The following is a 17,415-nucleotide window of genomic DNA, read 5'->3' as shown; positions in this document are numbered from 1 at the left end:
CACAGAAAGCAGGAGTGTCTCAGACTGAGGTCTGAGGGTGACACAAATCATGCACCGAATGCAAATGAGGGACTCCCTGTATGTGTAATGTGTACACAGAGGCTGTATTTTGGGGACCAATGGCCGATGAAGATGGGCCCCAAAGGACGCTCTCATCATGTGCAAAAGGCGCCCCACCCACACTCCCCTCGCACGTGATGAGGGTGTCTTCGCTGCGCGGTGTTGAATAGATGGCACACGTAGTGATGATGTCATTCCTGCGTGGCCTCCAGATGGAGCCGCGCAGCAGCGATGTGCTTGCGCCACCGCCAGCTGTTTGTGGTGGTGCAAAAAGGAGTAGCTTTTTAGTGGTCATTTTTGTTGTGTAGCTGCGCCTCGCAATTTGGTTGCTGCAGCACAGCTACGCAGCAAAGAGAGGCAGCTCCCAGCTGCCTCTTCCTGGTGCTCTGTACCACGCCATAATTTATACTTGAAAACTAGCCTCTAGGGATGTGCTATCTTGTAAGGTAACAAAGACGTAATGGATTTCTCAGGAATCAGCAATGGGATTTCAGACTGGCTGATGCCTTTAACTTTAAGATAACAAAGACAGTCATTGGATGAGGACACGCCCAGGGTGAATGGAGAGAGAGGGTGGCTGGAAGCATGGCAAAGGCAAAAAAAACCCGGCTTACTACTTTGGGACAATGAGACTTCCTTTGTCTCTTGGTGCAAGAGGACGTGGGTGAAGGAAGGAGAGATTAGTACACCCACATAGCCTTGACTGTGGTATTACCTGGATCATGCATCATTCAGCTCATCATTCCCTTTTTTTGTGAGAATTTCACTTAGCGTTCCAAAAAGGTCATTGTGACCTTGCAGATATAAAATATGAAAATATGGAGACCCTGAATACAATGTGGGGTATACAGAGTCCACTAAAATACTAATGAAGTAAGAAGGAAGATCAACATAGAAGGGTGTATATGCAGGGTTGTACAATTCGCCCTCTATAGCCATGGATTCTTTATCCATGGATTCAACCATCCATGACACATATATATGTATATATTCCAAAAAGCAAACCTTTTACTACCCTGTTGTATTTAATGGGACTTGAACATCCACAAATTTCACAGGTGTCCGGGGGGGGGGGGGACTAAGACCCAAACCCCAGCAAGGGCCCATTGTACTTTATTTCTAGGCCCCTTGCTCCTTCTGTTGTCGTTTTGTGCCTCCAAGTAGTTTCCGAGTTATGGTGACCCTAAGGTGAAACTATCACAGGGTTTTCTTTGCTGAAAGTGTGTACTCACTCAAGGTTACCCAATGGGTTTCTATGGCCAAGCAAGGAATCAAACCCTGATCTCCAGAATCATAGTTCAATGCCCAGACCTTCTTTAGATCCTGTAATTTCAGATATCCATTTAAATTATATTTTACACTATTTCCTGCAGTAGCAGAATAAACAGTTGTTTCAAATTAGAACATAAAATGATTTATGGATGATATAGCAATGGCTACACAAAAACAGGCACAAAACAAGTATTTTCCCTAAAACAATGCAAAAGAATTCTAACAAAATGATTTATTTAATGTCTGTAAAGTATTCATTACTTGTATATATTATTGTTAATCACCAAAATGCTAAGAATGGACTGGTTTTAGATGTCCCATCACTGCCAATCCAGAGACCATTAGAAGTAATCAAAGCCCTGCTTCAGCAATACCTAATTTGTGTAAACTGAGGGGAGATACAATCTTTGTATATGCCCTTCATAAATTTGATGAACATAATCATGTTGAAGAATGATTTTTATTTATTTGAGATAATATTTCCTCTTTTATATACATGCCCTCCAATTTATATATTTTTATTTATTTCTAGGATTTATATCTGCCTTTCTCCCACAATGGGATTCAAGGCGGGTTTTGTATAGACAGTCCTGATTAACCTCTGTCATCCCACTTTTTCAGCTGTTTTTAAAATGTCCTAGTTTCTCTTTCTTCCCACTGTCTTAGGTTTACATCCATAAGTGCAAACTGTGTTCAAAGTTGCAAAAGTAGTTTGCACTCAACTAACTCAGCATGGGGAGAGGAGAGGAAAGGTGGAATCTTGCCTTTTCCAGCAGATTCAGGTGTAAGCTAATGCAGCCTCTCTTAGCTTGTGCATTCTTCCTCATTAACAACATTCACCATTTTGACAACATTCTGATGTTGCTTGGCCACATGTGTCCCAGTTTTCATTTGTGAAATGATAGTATGTACATGTAGCTAATTTGTATGTATTATTAACTGAAAAACCTTTATCCCCCCTCCCCCAGTGTATCATCCTTGAACCAACTTGGAAAATGTTTCCTCTTCTTGCAGCAGTTGGTAACCTCTGAATCAGTTGAAAGCAATGAGCAATGTTTGGCTTTTGACCTTCCTCATTTTTCAGTACCCCATTCGAACACAAGTGAGGTAAACAATGGAGGATCTATTTAAGGAACCTGATGCTGGGCTCTACAGAATTTCCCAAAGAATATTCTCTCATTTGGTTAGTAGTAGGATCCAAGGGGCTCAACATTGGTTGATCTATGCTAGTGCTGGGTAAGAGTTTGTGGATGGTTCAGAAAGAAAACGGCAGCTGCAGGCACCAGAAACGAAGCTGAAAGAAATCTGAATACAAATCTTTCTGTGCAGTCATTAAAGCTATAAAACACTGATGGGATTTGTTATGCTAAAATGTTGATTTACTGCAATCCTAATTTACATGACTAATTTGGCTACCCTTTATGATTTTTGGCAACATCTAGTATGGATTACTTATCAATATGAACATTTCCCTTTTCCTCACTTACATTTTACTACCAGGTATAGAATAGATGAACACTGCAAAATGAAGGAACATTAAAAACCAAAACAGGTAAAGACTGCACAGAGAAAGCCCTCTGGCAAATTGCATAACAGTTACAATTAATAATAATAATATTAACTACATTGAGCTGTTACCTGAAGGTAATGGCATGGCCTCAGGGAAGGTTTGATTTCCTGATGAACTAGAGGCTTATCTAGGTTAAGGGATGACTTGCGATAAGCTTCTTTAGCTTGGCTTACTGTAAGCGTAGACCAAGAGCTCCTTTTCATGTATTTGCCATCGGGGGCCATGGCAAGCCCTTCACAAGCTGAACATTTCACATCATTGTTACTTTTTGAAGTCTTTAATGAGAGGTCCCCAAAGTGTCCCTGAAGAGCTTCAGGATAGCAATGAGAGATATGGTCCACGTGATGCCTGTTGACAACACTAGGTGTTCGATAAGTGCTGTCACTGTCCAAATTATCATCAGAACTCCACCAACTGCTCATTCCAGTTTTATGCTTACTCTCAGGTTTCCGCTCTTTACTTTTACTTCTTTTGCTGTGTTTAGAATGATGTCCATGATGATGGTCATCCCCTCGGCCATCTCCCTTTGTCCCGTTGACATTGCTCTTGGAAGAACCTTCCAAAGAATGAGATTTTGTGAAAAGTTTTTGGACTGAATGAACAAGGTGACGTATTCTCCCTGGGCTTTCACTGCGTTGCTCAGCGGCCGTTGAGGTCCTCTGGTACTGTAAAGTATGAAAGCCATCCCTGTGGAGAGGAAGTTGTTTCTCAAACTGATCCAGCAGATTTGCAGGAATTCGGTTGATCTTAGGGTTAGCATGAGACATGGTGCAGTCGTCCCGAGTATCGTAATGAGAGGTGTAGTGCATTCTGGGGAAAGTGCTACTGGACATATGATCGCCCATAACCATGGGCATCATCATGCATTCTGAATGGATGGAGCTTCGCGGCGAGCAGCGATGGTGGTCCATTGGGCAGCTCTCCGTTGGACTGAGAAGATATGACTGCCTTGACTCCTGGCCATGGTGAATATGATCATGAGTGTGTTCACAATCTTCAGGGGATGCTAAACCACACGTATGAGCAGAACATAGTTGTGATTGATTGCGACTGCCAGATAATCCTTTCATGTTCCTTGAAACAGGAGAGTATCTTTCCTCATCGAAGTCCTGCTGAGTAGGAGACCATGAGTACGGCTGGTCTGTTAACAAAATAAACACAGTCGTATCACTTAGGATAAATGCAACAGTGTCAAAAGCATAATACAAAAAAAGTATTAACAGTTCACTGGCTACTTGTCATGACAACAATATATATTCACCATCCAGTGTCAGGGGCAGTGCTGGCTGAACATATGGGGTGTAAGCTCATATCCTGCTTGTAGGCTTCCCATAAGCATTTGACTTAACACTAGACCAAATAACTGCACTTTGATGTGATCCAGTATGGATCATCATGTTTTCATTTCTCATATCAGTGCAGCTGTCCAATTTCTCTTTTTAGAAAACTTGGACTCTTTGTAAGCTTGGGTTTTGTCTGTATTGACACAAATTGTTTTATTCAGTGAAGTCATCTCAATGTTTAACTGACTGCTTAACTGTGTATTCTCTACTTATGCTTTGTTTGCTACCTGTTGTCATGGGTGGTATTACTATTCTCCCACTACTAGGCTGGATCCAGCATTGCACAAAATAATCTATCGACCACAGTTATGGCATAATAAATCCTGAAATAATTATTCTTATTTGTTCAATTGTAAATGTAATTTCACTAGGTCCAGTCTAGCTAATGTTATTTGTGCTGCAAAAACAAGAGCAGTTATTACGAGGTAAATTCCACACAACAGTTCATGACTTAAATTTGGTGAAAGGATATTTAGGACTGGGCAGTTAAATTTGGACAGAGTTTAGCATGAGCTCAAAAGGCTATATGCTGCATTTTGTTTTGTATTTTGTATTGGAACAAAGGCAGCATATAAATTAAAAATAACAGCAATAATAATTTCTTTGCAATCACTGTGACACAAAAGGTTTCCATTTTAGCTAGTTAGTGTTCATGTCTTTTGTTAAATGGATTACTGTTATTCATGCCAATTCATTTGTGGAAAAGGAATGATAAATCAACAATTTAAAACATGTTGTGACTGTGGACACTTTTTCTGGTCTATTTTTGAAACAAGCTGGAAAAGGTTCAAATCCACAAATTTATTTCTGTCATTTTGTTGGCCAAATATCACAATACTTATATTAGTACTTTCTATCTAGCAATACATATTACTGTATCTGCCAATGGTTATGATGAATGCACAGCCTGATGGACAGGATGGGTTCAAGTGTAATATAATTTAACATTTTAAAGATTTTTCCATGCCCGCTGTATACTTCCATATTCAAGATTATCTGAAAGATTGCACCACCCTATATGAGTCTACCCGAGTTTAAAGATCTTTGCAGGAGGACTTTCTCTTAGTCCCACCACCATCACCAGTATGCCTGGTGAAGACTCAGGAGACAGCATTCTTGATGGCTTTTTTAGCCCTTGTGGAAGGAAAAAAAAAAAAAAGAACTAGGAAAATTGTCTGTGTTGCACTGCAATTTTCCCATTTCTCCTCTGTCTCTTTCAAACCGTCTCATGCAGATGACCCAGACATTTAAGAAGAAGCCAGCCCAGACCATTTCGTCTCTTGCCTCTAGATGACAGTAGGAGAGAAGGAGAAAGCAAACAAAAAGTACTTGTTCTGCCACACCACAAGTATTTAGAAGGGGGTCTCCACTATTTGTCTTCACTAGTGCTGAGTTGCTTTCCAAGCTTTCTTCCTCCTGCTGTTCTTCTTCTTGCCTTAGCTGGACCAAAGTGAGCAGCTGTCCCTGTGTGCCTTCAGGAAGGGCAAAGGTGCTGGGAAATAAGAAGGCAATGCTAGGAATGAGGACTAGCACTACCACCACCACCACCACTGTTACTACATTCAATGTCTTCCTTTCTTCTTTCCCTAACTTTATGTGCAGGAACATGGCTGCTACTTTACAGCAGGAGGAGGGAGAATGGAGAGACAAGTAGCTGCAGCTGTGTTTTTTAGTGGTGGCTTGTGATAACTTTGCTCTGCATTGTGAGGATGAATTTCATCATTTTATCAACCCTAGGGTTGAAGGAGGTTTCTGGGGCCACAAAAAAGGGTTTTGTTGCTGTTCTGTGCCTTCAAGTCATTTCTGACTGATGCCAGTCCTAAGGTGAACTTATCACAGGATCTTCTGAGGCTGACAGTAGGTGATTTGCCTAAAATCACCTAGTGGGTTTCCATGACCAAGCAGGGATTTCAACCCTGTTCTGCATAGTCATAGTCCAGCACTCAAAGCGGTACACCATCCTGGTGTCTAAGGCTTTTAGGGGCCTCTGGGTGACACTTTCTGCACCTGTGCTGTATTGCCATGCTCCAGACATTTCTAAGCTTCACAGTACCTTCCCCAAAATGGTTTTTCGTTTGCCTCATTGATGGTGACATTAAGAGAAAACCCAAGGATTATCGTGAGAGTGTATGAAAAGACTTCTTCTCTAGAGTAGGCGCAGTTGTTCAGAATGCTTTAATTGCATTGCCCCACCTAATTACTTAAAAGATAGGAGCAACACAAATTGAAATGGCAATACTAGAGGCAGCTGCTCTGCCCTCATGCCAATATTTATATCCGGTTTACATTTAGCTATGTAATGGAGTTCAGCAACCTGTAAAACCACATGATCTTTCTTGTGTCATAAATTCACAAAATATCTAAAAGTACAGCAGTTCTTTCTCAGCTTTTTTACATATTCTATGTGATGAGGAAATATTTATCTACTATACAGCACATTTGTTTCAGGATTATAGAAGTAACCAATACACTATGTGAAATTTGCAGAGGAAGAGCAAGGAGAAATGTTTTACTAGTACAACTCAGTAGCCTATACCAAATAGGAAGCTGGATGAGATCCTTAAAATAGTAGCAGAGGAAGACAGAGTTTGGTATCATGAAAGGCATGCTGGTATACTTTTATATGGCTAAGGAATTATATGGACTATAAAGAATTATAAGGTATTATGTGGATTAATTCTTATTTGGAAATTGCCAAATTCTTTGCCACAGAGATTTCCTCATACCAGGAGATTCTTTAATTCTGCTCCAAATAGGGTTGCCATATCCCGCCTGTGGGCGGGACTTTCCCAGTTTTGGGTGGGTCTGCACGGTCCTGCCCTGGTTTGGCCCCAGCCCTGGGATATCCTCCGCCCCCGGGCTGAGGGGAGGATTCCCTCCCCGCTTGGGCTCCGCTGCCACCACGGCGAGGCCGGGGCCCAGGCTGGGAGGGAAAGCCTCCCCTCAGCGAGGCTCCTATTCAAATGTAGGACACAAAAAATGTGTCCTACATTTGAAATTTTTGTCCTACATTTGTCCCGGTTTGGAGGTCCTGACGTACGGCAACCCTAGCTCCAAATCAGATTCAGATCCTGGGTGGGAGCAGTGTCAGGTTCAGATTTCACTGGATTTTACCAACTCTGTCACAAAACCTTCTTTGGTGTCTGACAGGATGAATGCAAACCCCAAGGAGATTAAGTCATAAAATATATTATGCACATATGTGCAAATCCAGGGGAAGCTCTACAAGAGCAACATGACAAACCTGGAGACTAGACTTGTCCTGCCCAGTGGCTCGGGCCTATGTTTGCATAGCAAACTGTGCCTCGATATGGAGATAACTTCCCCCTATATTTTCATTCACTGATTCGGTTATCCAGACTCTTTCCTGCCCTACACCTTTAAAAAAAATAATGCTACATTGTAAAAAATACTACATATAAATATCTTCTGAAATTGCTTCTGGCTCTAAGACAGCCTATATTGCACTTCCTTCCCTTTTCACTGCACCTCTCACTCCCTTTCTGTTTACTCTTCTTTCCTGTCTTCTCCCACACAAAGTTTACTGGATAGTCAACATGAACTGAGCATCTATCAAACAGAACTTGCAAAGTCTGTACCATAAAATGTCCTCCTCCCTAAAATCAAATTTTAAATTAAAAAAACTATGAACTTGCTATACTTCTAAGACATGAATATAGAAGGCCAGAGGTGGGAATTACAAAGCCTTTCCAAGATGTTGCATGGTAACTCTCAGAGACTGTAGCCAGCCCAGCCCAGGGTAATAAGTGCTGGGAGCTGCAGAACAACATCTGCAGGGCTACACAACCCTCACCCCAGCACTAAACATTTCTCTGAATATGACACAATAAGCTGCTTCCTGAAAGGCAACGTAGAAATAAATCTAGTAATAGTCATATTAATGGGAGGAAAACCTCCAGATTTATCTTCTTGTTTTTAGCTTCCCTCAGGTCAGCTTCAACTTATGGCAAGCCTATGAATGAGATTCCTCCAAGTCACCCTATTCTCAACAGCCCAGCCCAGGTCTTGCAGTCTCAGGACCATGGCTTCTCTTATTGCGTCTATCCATCTGTAATGTGGTCTTCCTCTTTTTCCATTTCCCTCGACCATACCAAGCAGAGGTAAATTGTTAAACTTTAAACTATTATCAGTAAGCTATTTTCTAGATTTTCCATGTAAAAACTGGCACATACAATTTTCAGAGTGATTTTCAGAACAATCTCTTGACCTTTTTTCTGAGCATAAGCTATAGAAAATACAGTAATCAGGAAAAAGTTACTTTTTGACTACAAATGCCCCAAACCCGATCCTGCATGCACACTGGGAGAGCACTAATAAGATCTGAAGCTACTGTACCCTACAAATGAAGAATATTTGGGATTATTCACTTTCTGGTTGAAAGAATGGGTTTCTTAATACTCAGTAAACCCACTTTTTTAGAATAACACAAAGGTGACAAATAAAGAAGATAAAGATTTCCACACACTTTTCAGCCAATATTTACATATTTCAAAAATATTTCAGGATATTATTTTATGCAAAAATGCATGAGAGATTTTGAGTGCAAAAAGTACATTTTGTGCAAAATCTGTTTCCTTTTAAATGCAAAAAACATTACTTTGCATAAGCAACTGGCATGCATCTCTGGAAATATTTTAGGGAAACAAAACTGTGTTTTTTGCACAAATGGCACTGTTTCCAGAAACACATATTATTGCAATAAAAAGTGTATTCCTGGAAAGCATGTTTTTTTTTTCAATACTACAATTTTTACACAAAACAATCTCATAGGAATTTCAGTGCAGAGTAATTTCCTGAAACATCTTTTGATATGTAAATACTGGTTGTGTTGGGATGGGTAATGTTGTTTAGAAATAGTTGTCTTCTCCCAAATCAGGGAGAAATGTGTGGAAATTATTAATCCATGCATTTACATCCCAACTGTACTCCAACCTGGTCACTGACTATTATGGTGGAGTGCAATTCACCCAATACAGCTCTGGGATATTTTCTGCATTCTCACAAGGTAAAGCAAACACAGACTACAGAAGCTGCAGGTTCTGCTAAATGTAATAACTTTGCCTTATGACTTTTGGAATAAAGTTATGTCTAATAAACAAAAAAGTGCTTTTAATTAAGTGATTTTTCCTACAGAAAGGTCTATTGTGCCCACAGTTTGATGAATTATTTTGCTCGGTGTTATACAAGAGTGTGCAGCTGTGAAATTCTGTGAACTAATCATAGAAAAGAGAAGACACTTCAGTTTGATTTAGGTATTCAGAGTCCTCCTCAAACTTCAGTTTATTAAACTTTTCAAAAGAGATGAACATCTGAACTGTAAATGCAATCCTTTAGAGGAGCAGCCAAACGTTTCAGTAATTATACTTGGTGTTGGCGTCTCCACAATCTTTTTGACATATTTGCTCTGCAAAATATAGTTTTTGAAAGATATTATGAAGGCACAATACAAATAAGTAGTAGATTTCAAGAGAAATGGAAAGCCAGAGAATACAGCTCTTGTCACTTCAGTTGACTGACTTTGAAATGTCCTTTGACGTGACACAGATAATTTTGATCTAATAGATGACACTGGCTCTTTAACTAGAGTGGAAATGGCAACCTTCATAAATACAGGATGCCTTTCAGCCAGTAGATAACTTGATGAAAATGGAATTGGACCTGCTTCATGAGACTGATGTTTACATGAATCTTAGCATGGAATGACTCAAAACAGAAGTGATGGCTGTCAGAGAGATCTCTCTTCCTGAGCAAAACAAAATGGTAACTTGAGCTCTCATGGCATGCAGAGATGAAGTCTTAAAATGAAGGTTATTTTTATTCCTCCAAGAAGTAAGGGTGTGTGGTTTTTTTTAAAATGATTCCTGTGTACAGTATTAAACCATTAATACAAAAACAAAACAAAACAAAACAAAACAAAACAAAACAAAAGGAAAGCAAGCAGCATTATACCTTTACAATACACAGCACTGGGAGAATAGTCTCTCTCTCTCTGTGCTCTTTTTCTTAACAGTAGATCAGATGGATAAAAAGGAGCACTATTTTCCTTTCTTCACTCTCCTATTTAATATCCAATCAAGTCCCCAATGAGAATAGACACTTGGGGGACAGGGATGGTAAGAGTGCGCTATGGAAGGCCTTTGGGTAAAGGAACAGCAGTAGTGAGCATGTGTAGGTTTGTATGCTGTTTAATAATAATAATAATTTGTTTTATTTATATACCGCTATTCCAAAGATCATAGCGGTGAACAGTAAGTAAGCTAATTAGCAAGTAAGCTAATTTGCCCCCAACAGTCTGGGTACTCATTTTAGCGACCTCCTTGGAAGGATGCAAGCCTGAGTCGAGCGTGGGCCCTTTTGCTGGTCTTGAACTCGCAACCTTGTGGTTTAGAGTGAATGGCTGCAGTACAGGCATTTAACCACTGCGCCACCAGGGCTCCTTTTATACTGATTTTATACTGCATATAATGTCTTGTTTTAATAGGATTTTGAGTGAGTGGAACATTTGATTGTTCTGGTTTTAGGTGGCTTTTTGTGAGCCACCTTTAGAAAGGCAGAATATAAATGAAATAAATAAATAAATAATTCTTATGATGCATTACATGGCAGAAAAGAATTTATTCCATGTACCTTGGAAAAAAAGCTGGAAGACTTTTACAAAAGTTGGTTCCTTTTCCTTCTTCTGCTACAGTGACTAATCTGGTGATTGACCTAGTAAACACTGTGGAGGTGGTGATTTACTGTAACTGTACTAAAATTATTGTGAAAAGATGGGGATTTTTCAATTCTTAAATTCTTAAATTCTTCAAAACCTTTCTTTTCCTACCGCCTGAAACACCTATGAATAAATAATTACTTAACTTCAATGGTATAATTTTCACTGAAGCTACTAATCAAGGCAACACTCTGGGACTAGCCATGTAACAAAACTCAAATTAAGAGTGGCTAACTCTCTTTATAAAGAAGTCATTATATATTTTGTTGTGCATGTTAAAACTGCTAGGCTTGGAGTGGGATGGGGTGTTGACTTTTACAAACATTAGTACAGTGCGCCTGTGTCATACGCAGGCATGCTTTACGCGGCTTTCAGCATAAACTGAAAGCTGTGCGGGGAGCAGGGGTGGCGTGTCCCATAGGGATGAATGGAGTGTGCACCGGTGGCACCACCAAACCACCACACCACCGCGCCACTGTGTGCATGAACCGCATTAATTTAAATGGGTCACGAACATAGGTGGTATGTGCTTTACACGGGGGAGGCTGGAACGGATCCCCGCGTAAAGCAAGGGTGCACTGTATAATGCTTTTTGGCTTCTGGGTAACATATGGCTCTTGTGACCTCAGAGTGATTATAGACAGACAGCTATGTATCCATCACTGTGTATGTGTGTGAAAGCTGGATGGCGAAGAAAGTTGATAGGAGGAAAAACCAACCCATTTGAGATGTAGTTCTGGAAAAGAGTTCTGCAGATAACATGGATAGCTACAAAGACAAACATATAGGTACAACAGCAAATCAGATCTGAATCTTCCCTAGAAGCCAAGATGACTAAATTGAAGTTGTCGTACTTTGGCAACATCATGGAAACACATGACTCACTAGAAAAGATGATAATGCTTGGAAAGAATGAGGGCAGTAGAAAGAGGGGAAGACCACATGAGATGGATGGGCTCAGTCAAAGAGGAGATGGCCCTAAGTCTGCAGGAACTGACCAAACTTGTTGAGGATGGGGTGTCTGGAGATGCCCCATTCACAAGGTCACCAGAAGTCCAAGTCATTTTGAGGGCAGTTAACAACAACAACAAAGGCTTGTTTAACCTTGGATAGTTTCTCACTTTGTAAAAAAGGCCTGTAATATCTTACTTGCTGCTCAGCTACTGAAGAACAAAGAAAGATTTTGTGTATAGCATCCACTCAATTATTCAATTGGGACAAACATTAAACATTCAGAGCTACTGCTATGTTCTGCTTTACTTACAAGAGCTAAAAGTGGAAGCAATCTTTAATTTAACTTAGTTTATTATAGCAAACAGTTTGTGGCCTGCCCTAAATCAGCCAGGTTTTATCTTGCCAAGACTCCTCTCGAATTATCTGGCTTGCATAAACTGCAAGGTCATCATGGCTATTTTGTTTTTTCTGCAGCATCCAGAGCATTTCCCCTCGTTTTATCCAGACTCTTCAAACTAGTGCATCTCATCTATAACTTTCAACAAATCTCATTCAATTTGGTGAGAATATATATATATATATATATATATATATATATATATATTGGAGGGGGAATGAAAAGTAGAAGAACATTTTATTGAACTTCTTATGGGTGAGGTTCTTGGATTCACCTTTATTGTGAACACCAGAGGCTTGTGGTTTGAGCAGGCAGGGAGCATTTTGGGTAGAAACACTGTCTCCTGCTTTTGGACCACAAGTTGCCCCTGATACCAAATACCTGATACCAAATGATGCATATGGGAGTGTAAGTCTGTGACAAGAGAAAAGCCTTGGGTGGTCAGCAGAAAAGGATGGAGATGATAATAAAAAATTACCCCAACAAGTTTGCTCCTTTACCTAGCTGTGGCTTCAACACATGGCTGACTAGTATAACTACGACATACATACATGATATGCCCCACTGACCCAGCATCTTAGCTGCTAGGATAGACAGACAAGTGCCTTTGAGATACTTTCAAGAAGGCAATAAGCATCATTATATGGTATTTGCATGTATGCTGTCTTTGGATTTATAGATTCTATTTAGCTATTTACAGACAGGTTCTCTGTAAATTTGTCTCATCCTGTTGAACCTTTAAAGTGTGAGGATTTTCAAAGACCCTTGTGACTTGTGGGGTATTCCAATGTATAGCTGGATACTGACACCCCTGATAATTTCATTATATTGCAGGCCATGGTTGTTGTTTTTGTTTAAGATACATTAGTTTGGGATATTTATTGACTTCTATGAGAATTCTGATGTTCCCCCAATTGGGAAAAATTCACTTCCCCCAAATGGAACCAACCTCTTCACACTTTTGATTTGCAGCATTATGGCTGGCTAAAAAGTGACATGGGATATTTTTGTCCTAATATATTATATTGTCTGAGAAGGAGGTAAAAGCACCTCAATGTCCAAGTTTATTGGGATCTCTCTTTTTTAGTTCCAGTTTATTTTAAAAACTGAAGAAGAAGAGCCCTCCCTCCAGTCCATCTGCCTTGGTCCAGGCCTCAGAGAGAGAGAAGAACCACTGGACCTCACCCCCTTTCCCACCACCATTCCCTTCTCCTTTTGTGTTGTGTCTTTTTAGATTGCAAGCATGAGGGCAGGGAACCATCTATTATCCCCTCTGATGTAAGCTGCCCGGATTCCCAGTGATTGGGCGCCATATAAATAAATACTATTATTATTATTATTATTATTATTATTATTATTATTATTATTATTATTATTATTATTAGATGGTAGGTGGCTAATCAATGGCCCTATATAGACAGGCCAAAATAAAGCTGTTTCGGGTTACATTGGAGGTATGCTGCTTACATGATGCATGCGTACTAAGAGTCCAGAAGTTGTGTGAAAGCTGTGCTCTGGTCCTTGGGACTGGATCGTGCCTTTGGCACAGCTTCCGGACTTGTAGTACGCATGCATTATGTGAACAGCATACCTCCAAAGTGACCCGAAGCAGTATTATTTTGGCCTGTCTGTATGGGGCCTTTGAGAACTTGTTTACAACTGTGCACCTCAGAAGGTTGCAGAGTGCACATACTCTACATCTAGTTCTGTGTGGAATGTAAAGCTCTAAGGGATTAAGAAGTGCCTTGCTGGGGCAAGAAGATTAAAGGCAATTTAGAATTATTATTTTTATGAAACCTTGAGGAAAAGGCTCTCTTATCCTCATTAACCTTCACCACAAGAAAGAGCAATAACATTTTCCCACCATTAAGCTGGTTTGTATTGTGGGAATTCCTTTTGTTTTTATGGACTGAACTCTAAATTCTTGCTTTCTCAGAACTAGTAAATTACGTCTTGGCTGTGATGAAAAATGGGATACACATCTCACAGGTACAATTGTATTCAGAGTCTCCTTGTCAAAGTAGGGAAAATGTCATTGATAGTCACAAACAACTGAGAACACAGTGTGAAGACAGTGAAGGAAGCTACTGCTTGAAAAATGTAGATCTGTCTCTGTTTCAAACATTTACGAGGTTATACAATATATCATCTCAGAGCTTGTTTGTAACAGCTGTAATGGAGTCTGTGCTCTCTGTGTAGGAGCTAATATTTGGGGAAATGAGCCAAATTGCCTTCAGCTTGATAAAGGGGTGAGTGTCCCTTATCTGAAATGCTTGAGGCCAGAAGTGTTTTAGATTTCAGAGTTTTTTAGATTTTGGAATACCTGTATCTGGGAGAAAAGTGGCCTACAAATGAAATAAATAATCAAGCAAATAAAAAAATAAATAACATTTATATATAAATATATACTGAGACATCTTGGAGATGGGGCCCAAGTTTAAATACAAAATTCATGTATGTTTTATGTACATCTCATACACATACAAGGTAATGATATACAATATTTTAAATAATTTTGAGCATGAAACAAAGTTTTGTACACCAAACCATCAGAAAGCAAAGGTGTCACTATCTTGGCCAGCCATGAAATTATTTGGATTTCAGAATTCTGGATAAGGGAAACTCAATCTGTGGTAAAGTCAGATTGCCAATGTAATTAAAATCATTATCAAATGATTTCCATTATCACATTTTCATATATATCAGAAATCTGTTAGTTAATGAAATCAGTTTGGAAAAGGAGTTTTTGGGGGGCTACAGCTTCTAGAACTGATCGTGCTGCCTAGGAGATTTGGGGAGTAAGAGTCCAAAAAAAGAAACCTTCCAAGTTTTTTGTGAGTTTTTTGGGCTATGTGGCCATGTTCTATGAGAGTTTATTTCTGACGTTTCACCAGCATCTGTGGCTGGCATGTTCTCTGAATGCTGGTGAAACGTCAAGAATAAACTCTCATAGAACATAGCCACATAGCCCAAAAAACTCACAATTTTTTCCCCCAAGCATTAAATCAAAATCTCTCTGGTTGCATGAGCTGCTTATTTTATTTTAAAAGATAGATATTAAAAACAGGGAAGTATTGGTATGATCCAGTTCTTCCCACATGTCATTTTTGGAGGGGGAGGTCATGGAGCCACTGATATGGACAGGAAGCATAAAGAGAGCTGTCTGGGCATAAAGATAGAAACTTGGAAAGGAGGAGGATTTTAGCACTTCTTGTGCATTACTATATTTTTTACAGGTTGAGCAACCCTAATTTAAAAATCCAAGCTTTTTGAGCCTCAACATGATTCCACAAGTAGGAAATTCCACATCTGACCTCATGTGACAGATTGTGGATGCTGGAGTTCTTGTATATAAAATGGCACAGGGCAGCAGCGGAGGCAGTGGTAAGCCCCAGCCTCTTGGCATGGATTCTTTGAGCTTCTCACCGTCAGAGAGCCTGCCAGCTGCCTGCTTCTGCCTTTGAGGCAGCAACTACAGCAGTCCTGCTCATTCATTTGCAAGGTGGAAGGTTGTTCATTTGCAAGGCTGGCTGGCTTCCTGCAGGCAGGGGATCCTGGGGAATGCACACTTGGTGTCTAGGGCTTGCTGCTGTCTCTGCTGCTGCTCTAGAACCACCTCTCAGCCTGGTTACAGCAGATCTCATGTATTCTCCCCCACCCCACCCCAATATTCACTCTGCAGTTGGTTAAATCTACTATTTAATATTGTTGAAAAGGCTTTATGGTAATGCCAAACAACCACAGATTGTTCACATGGATGGATCATGACACCTTTGCTTTCAATGTACACAAATTTGTTTCATTCACAAATTAATTTAAAAAGTGTATAAATGTATCTGCAGCCTATATGTATAACGTTTATATGAAACATAAATGTATTTTGTGTTGAGACTTGTGTCCCACCTCCAAGATATATTACAGTATTATAAATATACATACATTTCAAAATCTGGAAATACCCAGAACACTTCTGATTGCAATCATTTTGGATACGGGAAGCTCAAATATTAGTATTTTATTAATGTATTATTCGTGTGAATAGGTGGACTGTGGTCTAAAGGGTAGCAGGAGCCATATGCTGTCATGCCACTTCACTTGCCTCCACTACCACTGTGTTCTGCAAAGACTTTGGAAATATTACTTTGGACTATAACTCCCCAAATCCTCAGCTGGCATACTGTTTGTAACTGAGGGATTCTGTAAAAAGTAATGTCTTCAAGCTCTGATTCTGCATAATGCCTGAAGTGCAAGAGGTTTCTGTGCTTGCAGAAACTCCACACAATTTGAAAGCCAGCATAATCAGAAATTATGCTCAACAAAGCAACTGTGATCACAGGGGGGGAAGGAGTGGTGGCACTTTGGAGATGGGGCTAAAACATTCTACCCACCTTTTCATACCATTTCCCTATGCACGTAAGTAACACATGAGTAAGGATTCAGAAGTTTATAGGAGATTGTTGCTGTGATTGTGTCCTCCAGACTGTTACATATTCTGTGAATGCATGGTGCCTTTCTTCATTTCAAAGAGGGCTTTTAAGAGTCTTAAGTTCCTGCCTCTTTTCCACACAAACATCCTTCATTCCTTACTCAAGCATCAGCGACTTTACCCTGGCAGTTGATTTATACACATGATTTCCATCAGGGAAAATATAGGGTTATTCTACAGAGTCAAATTCCTCTTATTTTTATTTCTGTTACTTATTTCTATTATTTCATTCTATTTCCATTTCTATTATTTATTTAAAACATGCACACCTTTTTTCCCTTGTGGAGAATACAAGGCAGTCAACAACTAGAATAAAACCATAAATTAACAATTTAAAAGCAACCCTGTCAATATAACAAGAAATCAACTGTTTAAAAAAAGCACCAGTTTTATCCTTTCATCTCTGGAGCAGCCTTGCCTCTGGTGTTGCTGCACAGAAGTAATTTGAATCATACCCATAGAATCAATCCCAGCCACAGTTACGCTGTTAATACCGACTGCTTTCCTCTCATGGTCCATCCTTATTACTGTTTCTCCAACTGCAGTATCTCCAGGCTTGACATACAGTGGCCTTGTCTAATATTAAGAGGCCAAAGCTTC

General features: G+C 39.8%; 1 protein-coding gene across 6 annotated transcripts in view; it reads right to left on the bottom strand.

The window, feature by feature from the left end:
• DLGAP2 (DLG associated protein 2) overlaps window positions 1–17,415 on the bottom strand; it is a 587,254-nt gene that overhangs the window by 93,293 nt on the left and 476,546 nt on the right. For all 6 annotated transcript variants that reach the window (XM_042444836.1, XM_042444842.1, XM_042444839.1 and 3 more), the window contains one exon: window positions 2,971–4,043. In XM_042444836.1, the coding sequence (XP_042300770.1) occupies window positions 2,971–4,043 (1,073 nt within the window). The remainder of the gene's footprint in view (window positions 1–2,970; window positions 4,044–17,415) is intronic.

The sequence above is a fragment of the Sceloporus undulatus genome, chromosome 1, assembly GCF_019175285.1.
Source record: "Sceloporus undulatus isolate JIND9_A2432 ecotype Alabama chromosome 1, SceUnd_v1.1, whole genome shotgun sequence".
NCBI lineage: Eukaryota > Metazoa > Chordata > Lepidosauria > Squamata > Phrynosomatidae > Sceloporus > Sceloporus undulatus.
The sequence above is the reverse complement of the archived record's forward strand: the minus strand, read 5'-3'. Positions and strand labels throughout refer to the sequence as shown.